This window comes from Rhinatrema bivittatum, chromosome 11 (assembly GCF_901001135.1).
Source record: "Rhinatrema bivittatum chromosome 11, aRhiBiv1.1, whole genome shotgun sequence".
Taxonomy (NCBI): Eukaryota; Metazoa; Chordata; class Amphibia; order Gymnophiona; family Rhinatrematidae; genus Rhinatrema; species Rhinatrema bivittatum.
The window spans coordinates 77043138-77053128 of NC_042625.1; the positions used below are offsets into that span (position 1 = coordinate 77043138).

Sequence of the window (9991 nt, forward strand, 5' to 3'; positions counted from 1 at the left end):
TAAACACCCAGGAACTCTCTCTCTCACAAACGCACATACATACACAGTCTGTCTCTCCCTCAAACACACACACACACACCTACACACAAAGGCTGTCTCTCTCTCACATACGCACACAAGCTTTCTCTCCCTCACACACACATACACACATAGGCTTTCACTCCATCATACATATGCACACATAGGATCTCTCTCCTTCACATACATACATACATACACACACAGGCTCTCTCTCTTTCTCACTCATACACAAACCAACATATACATACACAGGTTTTTTCTCTCTCACAAATACACAAACAAGTCATCTCTTCCTTACACACACAGCTTCCTTCCCTCCCTTGCTGATACACATATATACGCATAGGCACTCTCTCTCTCTCTCTCTCTCTGTTGTGTCAGCCAGCCACAGAGCTCGCGACCGGCCTTTTTTACCTTGTGCTGCGCCGCTGCGGTGGGGGTGGGCCCCGATTCTCTGGTGGAGGGAGGGGGTGCCTCTGGTGCAGCTCGCCTCTTCACAGCCCGGCATGCCGCTAGCATGCCTCGAGGTGCAGCAGAGACGACGACGACGTCTGCTTCTCACCTCATGATTCTCTAGGCACGCACACGCGCCTTCCTAGTTAATTTAAAGGGACGTTCAGAACTTGCCTTGGCAACAGGTTTCCATGCTTCCTGTTGTGTGCTTCGTTGCTGTTCGTTCCAGTTCCTGTTCCAGTACCTGTTCCTGCTCCAATACCTGCTCCAGGTCCTGTTCCAGCGTTCCAGTACCAGTTCCTGCTCCAGTACATGTTCCTGCTCCAATACCTGTTCCTGCTCCAGTACCTGTTCCTGCTCCAGTACCTGTTCCAGCTTCCTGTTCCTTCTACCCTTCGGACGGATCTCCCTGTCTTTGACTCTCACTCAGCCCTAATCCTGTCTCCAGCCACCTGCCCTGACTTCTTGCTTGAACTTGGCTTCTTCTTCAGCTCTACCTGACTTGCAGTCCGGACTTGATTTAGTCTCCAACCGCATTACCTCTGCTCCAGTCAGTCTGGACTTTGGATCCAGCCTCTCCCTTTGAATCCTGCATCTCCGCTGCTTCCTGCCACCCTACCTTGGACACTCTCTCTGGGATCAACCACATGGAGGCCCACCTAACTCCAACCAGCCCCGGTACCCAAGGGCTCAAATTGCGGGGAACGAGGGCTGGTATTGGTGAAGCTCCAGTTGGCCTCTGCTTCCTGTTTGGCCTCGCCTCTCAATGGTGGGGACCCATGGGGGTTTCCCCCACGGGTGGCGCCAACACCACCTTGGGCCAAGGGTCCACCTCCACAACACTCTCTCTCATCACACACCCACATATGCTTTCTCTCCCGCTCACATTCAGACACAGACTCTTTTTCCCTCATGTACACACCTATACATGCAGGCTTTCTCCCTCGCACACACAGGCTCTTTCTCTCTCCCTTACATGAATACACACACTGGCTGGCTTTCTTTCTCTCTCTCTCTCTCTCTCACACATGCACACACACACCCCCCCCCCCCACAGGCTTTCTCTTTCTCCCTCACACACATACCAATATACCTACACACATGCAGTCTTTCTCTCCATCCCTCAAGTACACAGACACACATACAGGCTTTCACTCTCATACAGACACACAGGCTTTCTCTCTCTCTCTCTCACACACACACACAGGCTTTCCTTTCTCCCTCACACACATACCCATATACCTACACACACATAGGTTTTCTCTCTCTCCCTTACATGAATACACACACTGGCTGGCTTTCTCTCTCTCTCTCTCTCTCTCTCTCTCTCTCACACACACACACACACACAGGCTTTCTCTTTCTCCCTCACACACATACCCACATACCTACACACACGCAGTCTTTCTCTCCATCCCTCAAGTACACAGACACACACACAGGCTTTCACTCTCTTACAGACACACAGGCTTTCTCTCTCTCTCTCTCTCTCACACACACACACACACACACACAGAGGCTTTCTCTTTCTCCCTCACACACATACCCACATACCTACACACACACACACACACACAGGCTTTCACTCTCACACAGACACACAGGCTTTCTCTCTCTCTCTCTCTCCCTCTCACTCACACACACACACACACACACACACACACACACACACACACAGGCTTTCCTTTTTCCCTCACACACATACCCACATACCTACACACACAGAGGTTTTCTCTCTCTCTCTCTCTCACACACACACACACAGAGGCTTTCTCTTTCTCCCTCACACCATACCCACATACCTACACACACACACACAGTCTTTCTCTCCATCCCTCAAGTACACAGACACACGCACACACACACACACGCACACACACACACACACACACACAGGCTTTCACTCTCACACAGACACACAGGCTTTCTCTCTCTCTCTCTCTCTCTCTCTCTCACACACACACACACACAGGCTTTCCTTTTTCCCTCACACACATACCCACATACCTACACACACACACAGGTTTTCTCTCTCACACAGACACACACAGACTTTCTCTTCCTCATACACACAAATATATACATACACAGGCTTTATCGCCTTCACACACGCACACACACTCTTCCTCACACACAGACACAAACACAGGCTTTCTCTGCCTCCGGCCCTCTCTCCCTCCCTCCTACATACACACATACACATGTTCTCTCCCTCCCTCATACACACACACATGCACACATGCATTCTTTGTCTCCCACCCTGAAATGCACACACAGGCTTTTCCTATCCCTCAAACAAACACACAGGCCATCTCTCCCTTACACACACACACACACACACACACACACACACACATCTACACTCACAGGATTCTTCCTCCCTCCCTCCCTCACGCACACACATACATACATATAGGCTTTCTCTTCCTTCCTCACACACACACACACACACACACACACAGACTTTCTCTCCCTCACACATGCCCACATGCATAAATACACAGGATTTCTCTCCCTTATGCACACACATCTACCTCTTCCTCATATATATACACACACAGGCTTTCTCTGCCTCTGTCCCTCTCTCCCACACTTGCATGTACACACACACTCACGTTCTCTCTCTCTCACACAGTCACATTCATATTAGGCTTTCTCTCCCACCCTCACATGCACACAGGCTTTCTCTCCTTCAAACACACACACTTATAACCACAAGCTTTCTCTCCCTCTCTCCTTCACACTTACATATACACACACACACACATAGTCTCTCTCTCTCTCATATATATATATAGACACACAAAGGCTTTCACTTGCTCACACACATACACAAACATACAAGCTTGTCTCCCTCACACACACACACACACACACACACACACAGGAACTTTCTTCATCATAGTCTCTCTCTCTCTCACACACATACACACACAGGAACTTTCTTTCTCACACACATATACCTTTGCCCTGTCATATGACACATAATGGCGCCGGCGCTACCTTTGCCCTGTCATATGACAGGGCAAAGGTAGCGCCGGCGCCATTTTGTTTTTTGTCCCCCGACGTCAGGAGCGTAGGAGATCGCTCCCGGACCCCCGCTGGACCCCCAGGGACTTTTGGCCAGCTTGGGGGGGCCTCCTGACCCCCACAAGACTTGCCAAAAGTCCAGCGGGGGTCCGGGAACGACCTCCTGCACTCGAATCGTTTTGCTGTACATATACACACATGCTGTCTCTCCATCACACATACACAGGCTTTCTCTCCCTCCCTCCCTCACATACACACACACACACAGAGGTTCTGTCTCCCTCATATATACACAAGCTTTCTCTCTCACACACATGAATACACCTACACACACAAGCTTTCTCTCCCTCCCTCACACATACACATACACACACAGGCTATTTCTTCCTTACATATACCTCCTGGCTTTCTCTCTCACACTCAGACATACACATAGGCTTTTTTTCCCTCAAACACACACATACAATAGGGATGTGCATTAATTTCTTCTGCTTTAGTAGGTATGCACTAGAGATGTGAATCGTGTGATCGATCGTCTTAACGATCGATTTCAGCTGGGGGGGAGGGAATTGGATCGTCGCGGTTTTGTTTTTTTAAATATCGTGTAAATCGTAAATCGGGGGAGGGCGGGAAAACCAGCACACTAAAACATCCCTAAAACCCATCCCAACCCTTTAAAATAAATCCCCCACCCTTCCGAACCCCCCCAAAATGACTTAAATTACCTGGGGTCCAGGGGGGGGTCCCGGTGTGATATTTTACTCTCAGGCCTCCAGTGCGTTTTAGAAATGGCGCCGGCGCTACCTTTGCCCTGTCATATGACAGGGCAAAGGTAGCGCCGGCGCCATTTTGTTGATCTCCTACGCTCCCGACAGGGCAAAGGTAGCGCCGGCGCCATTTTGTTGATCTCCTACGCTCCCGACGTCAGGAGCGTAGGAGATCGCTCCCGGACCCCCGCTGGACCCCCAGGGACTTTTGGCCAGCTTGGGGGGGCCTCCTGACCCCCACAAGACTTGCCAAAAGTCCAGCGGGGGTCCAGGAACGACCTCCTGCACTCGAATCATTTTGCCGTACAAAATGGCGCCGGCCATACGCCGGCCATACGCCGTCATATGACAGGGCAAAGGTAGCGCCAGCGCCATTTCTAAAATGCACCGGAGGCCCGAGAGTAAAAGATCACACCGGGACCCCCCCCCCACTGGACCCCAGGTAATTTAAGGCATTTTGGGGGGGGTTCGGGAGGGTGGGGGATTTATTTTAAAGGGTCGGGGTGGGTTTTAGGGTTGTTTTAGTGTGCCGGTTTTCCCGCCCTCCCCCTTCCCCTCCCCCTTCCCCCGATTTACGATTTTTGATGATAAATCGGGGGAATTCCTATTAAATATCGCCTCTAACGATTTTTGACGATTTAAAATATATCGGACGATATTTTAAATCGTCAAAAAACGATTCACATCCCTAGTATGCACATAATTCGCTGACTTTCTAGTACACGAGAAAAAATGGATATTATCCACATATTTTTAATAATGAGTTATATGCATATCAGCTTTTTTGCATGTACTAGAAAGTCAGCGAGGTACACATGTACCCACCGAAACAGAAAAAATTAATGCACATCCTTAACAAACAAACATATACTCTCTCTCTTTCATATACACACAAACATGTACATACATCTTTCTCACTCACATACACATATACTTCTTTCTCACACACACACACACACACACACACACGTATACTCACACAGGCTTTCTCTCTGTCACACACACACGCACAAGCTCTTTCTCCCTCATACACCTACACATACAGGCTTTCTCTGCCTCTCTTCTTCTCTCCCTCACACACATACACACACACATTCTCTCTCTCGCTCCCCCCCCACATATACACATTCTCCCTCTCTCACACATACACGCACACATACAAATTCTCTCTTCCTCACACACACATACCTATGCCCATGGGCTTCCTTTCCCTCCCTCACACACATACACACAGGCTATCTCTCCCTCACATGCACATGTATAAAAACACTCAAACATACACATACTAAGGATGTGCATTCATAACATCTGTTTTGGTGTTACCCACATACCTTGCAAACTTTATAGTACACGGAAAAAAAGGGATAGTATGCACCTAACTCGTTATTAAAAATACATGCATACTATCCATTTTTACCCATGTACTATAAAGTTGTGAGGTACATGGGTACTACCGAAACAGATGTAACGAATGCACATTCCTGACACACTCGATTTCTATCTCTCTCCCTCCACGAACTTATACAAACAGGTTCTCTCTCCCCCCCACACTATATACACACAGGTTTTCTCTCTCTCACAGTTACACACACACACAGAGGCTCCTTCATCCTCATCCTCTCCCTCTCCCTCACACACACACATACATAGATACACACACAGGCTTTCTCATTTCTCTCCCTCTCACACTCAAGCACACACGTATACTCGCACATAGAAACACAAGCTCTCTCCCCCTCAGTCTTTAAGTCTGAGGGAGAGAAAGGAGTAAGAACATGAGAGAGACATTCAAATCAAACTTTTTTTTTTTTTAGTGAAAAGTTCTAGAACAAGAAGTTATGATATGAGGCTCCAAGGCAGTACACTCAGAGTTTTAGAGCCCTGGTCAGATTCCATACAGCGGTGCTAGACTAAAGAAATAGTACCAAGTAGGACACTACTAAACTTAATAGTGATACACAGTAAGAAACCAGTATAGGGTTTTCCTGTTCCACAAGTTTGCTGCTGCCATTCTCTGCTTGCCTCTGCGGTTGGTTGCAGAAGTTGTCTCCCGTGTTCTCAGGTGCATGCTACTGCCTGAGAAGACAGATAAACTCATGCACCGATTCATGTCAGTGTGCAAGCTTCCTTTTGGTCAAAGAAGCAAACCATGCCATCTCCCGATCCCCAAAAATGATACCACATAACCTATGATCAGCTCTGGGCCTGAGCTCCAAATATAGCAATTCCTCTGGGCAGAGTACAGAGGATCCATGGGAGCCAAGAAGTAAAGAGAGAGGCAGAGGTCATTGGCATCTATGGCATTGCAAAAGGAGTCAAATTGCGCAGACTAGATGAGTCTGAGAGAGTATGAATACAATGGGAGATCAAGACTGAAAAGCCCATCCTGTCTGCACAATTTCATTCCTGGTGTAGTGCCAGAGACCCCAGCTGATCTCTGGCTTTCCCCTCCCATCTTTGCATCTGGAGATCCTCTATGTTTATCCCAGGATTGCTTGAACTCTATGACTGTTTTTGGTTTCACCACCTCCCCTGAGAGGCTGGCCCATGCATCCTTCACCCTTTCCATGAATGAGCATTTTCTGGTGGTGTTTCTGAGCCTACCCTCTTAAACCTCATATTGTGACCTTTTGTTCTAGAGCATTTTTTTCTCTGAAAGAGGTTGGTTTTTTTGTGCCGGAATCATACCTTTGAAGAATTTGAATGTCTCTGTAGTATGTGTCTTCTATACTCTAGGAAATGCATATTTAAGTTTTCAATTCACATCCCCTATGGCTTTTGGTAGTCTTTCTCTGCATCCTCTCCACTTTTTTTTATCAGTCATCATATTCTGTACTACTTGTCATTTCTGTATCATTACTAGACATACAGAGATCCGTATTGTGAAGCTAGCTAGATAAAATGTATCTGGTAGCTTGGGAAGGATATTCAGTGGTGTAGCAGCACTAATAAATATAGTCAGCTATCTTAAACAGAGTCATATACGTTTATCTGGCTAACTTTAGGACTGCTCGACAGCACAACCAGAGTTGTCCAAATAATGTATCCAGCTAACCTAACTCCTCCCAAAAACACTCCTGGAAATGTCCCTATCTTATCCAACTAAATTTTAGTCCGATAATGAGATATTCAACTAACGTTTAACCAAATATGTGCCCAAAATTTTCAAAAGTTGGCATTTAGCCAGATAACTTGTGAGATATCTCTGCATATGGACCTCACGGATATTATATGCTTCTGTAAGACATGGTTTACTGTAGTCATATACCATGCTAAGTAATGCATCTAGCAATGGGTAAACTTATTTGTTCATGAAGAAAAATGGCACCATTGTCACCAATGGTCACCAAAGCCTGTTTGTACTGACTATATCTAACAGTGCCTTGATCTGAAGGATATTATTGATTGAGCATTGCTAGTTGCCAAATTGTAGTCTACCATTCTCTACCATTTTCAGTAGCAACATTCAAAATATTGTTAAATCATAGACCCCCATGCTCACCATGATTAGCATCTGGAAAGTATGATGCCTGGTGCCCTAGCATGCAGAAAGAAGCTATCCCGAACAACCTTATCCACTGTTAAATATAGTTTCAAGCTAGTTGTTAATGCAGTGTGGATATCTGGTTTCCTTCCCAGATACTTTTGCCAGCAAAGTAGCAGCGACACAGGACCAGTACGCAGATGCCTGCATTGGCAATGTGACCGGAAGCAATGCCGTCAACGTGTTCCTAGGGATTGGCGTGGCCTGGTCAGTGGCAGCAATCTACTGGGCCATCCAAGGGAAGAACTTTGAGGTACAAACAGGAACCTTGGCCTTTTCCATCACATTGTTTACCATCTTTGCATTTGTAAACATCAGTGTGTTGCTGTGCCGCCGCCGGTCCTATATTGGAGGTGAATTGGGAGGTCCCAGAACCAGCAAGATTCTGACAACTGTGCTCTTCATTGGGCTCTGGTTCCTCTACATCTTGTTTTCTAGTCTGGAGGCCTACTGCCATATCAAAGGGTTTTAAAGGCCCAGTAGAGCAGGATTACATGGAAGCAGAAGACACCGCAACCAGAGAAGCTTCTGACAACACAGACCTGAGGTGCCTGCAACATTCCAGGGCCCCAGCTAAAGGGGCCCTTTTTTATCTAGGGTACAGAGCCAAATCTCCTCTCTGTGCTCTTACCCTTCCCAAGTCTTTCTTCAACTGGTATTGCCACAGCACCTAATTTTAAACAAGGCAGGTGTGGGGAAGAGGTCAATCCAAGTTTGTTAATCAACAACTTAAGGGCTTCTGACCTATCACAGAAACCTGGCCAAGACTATGAACAGCCATTCTAGTGATGGTCAACGAGCAACTTAATCATTCACTGAACTGTCGTGCTCCAGCAGAAGTGTTAAAAAGAAAGCAAAACAACCCCGCTAGTTAGTATTTAAAATGATCTATTATTTATCTGATGTGTTCTTTTCAATGTTATTTATTTTTGGTAATTTAACTTTTTTATTATTTATTTTGTTTTATTTTTTTTTTCTTGCTTACTAGCCTAGTGCGCATTTTAATGCTGATGAGCCCCTTCTGGGTCCTGATGGTTTTCCTGAACTGTGCACCAAACCTTGCCAATCAGTGATCCCACACCAGGCTGAAGCGCTCCCTTAAACTCTTCTTTTGGCCAGTGCTTTGGGGGGAGGACGGTCTCCTGTCTTGAGACTGGACCATGTGACACAATATACCGGAACAATTTTAACCAGCCCCGCAGCATTTTACAAGGTGATAACCAACTTCCCAATAAGTCTTTCTTGACAGTTCCTTCTTTCTGGCCCCGAATTCTTTTCTACCTTTGTCTTCGGTTTTCATTTTGCAATGAAAGGTGTTTGCTCTTTAGGAAAGCCACAGCTGGAGGTCACAAACAGTACAGAAACACCTCAGTATAGTTGGTGTGGAGTCAAGTAAAATGAGCTTTTGAAAAACAAATCCATATAATTGTTATAACAGTATTTCTTTTTGAACTTTTTACCAAGGCATCTTATGAAGTTTAAAAATGGTAACACTCTGCAACATGTCCTGACACTGCTTCTTTTATAGAAGGGAACGGAGCAGGGCATCCTAAGCCTGCTCTGCCCTCAGTCCATTGGGTTTTCAGGATATCCATAATGAATACACATAAGATCCACTAAACACCCAGTATATGCAGATTTATATCATGCATATTCATTGAGGATTATCCAGAAAACCCATCTGACCATTGGTCATCAGAACTGAAGGGAAGAAACTGAAAAGGAGTGGTGGGGGGGGGGGAGGGGGAGGGAGGTGTGCTATAATCCCATCTCATTGTGTGCTGATGATTGCAGGTGCAGTATTTCACCAATAAAATATTGACTACAAGTCCCAGAATGCACTTGGCTGGCAGTTAAATCAAACTCTCTAAAAGGCTCTGTGTGTGTGCAGAACCAGTGTGGAGACTGACTAGAGTCAGGGCTTCTGCTGACCTAGGACAGGGTGGGAAGTCACACATGGTCCTCTTCTCATAAACCCATGCCCCACCCATACCTTCAACCCACCCCTGGCCTCTGTCCCCTTTCCTCTTCTGTTTGGTACAGGTAACATCATAAGTGTGAGTGTGACAAACCGAAGATTTAGAGTCATGGCCTCCAGCCTCTTGCTTTGGAGAGTGACCTCAGAAATTGGAGTTTCAGTGTTTATCACCAACAGAAAAGATGACAGAGGAAGAGT

The 9991-nt window shown here is 46.5% G+C and overlaps 1 protein-coding gene across 1 annotated transcript in view; it reads left to right on the forward strand.

The window, feature by feature from the left end:
• Nucleotides 1-9515, forward strand: part of LOC115073341 (sodium/calcium exchanger 2-like) — a 111000-nt gene extending 101485 nt beyond the window's left edge. Inside the window, 1 exon segment of the mRNA XM_029571686.1 lies at nucleotides 7911-9515. Coding sequence (XP_029427546.1) covers nucleotides 7911-8287 — 377 coding nt within the window. The 3' untranslated portion in view covers nucleotides 8288-9515.
• Nucleotides 9516-9991: the final 476 nt, after the last annotated feature.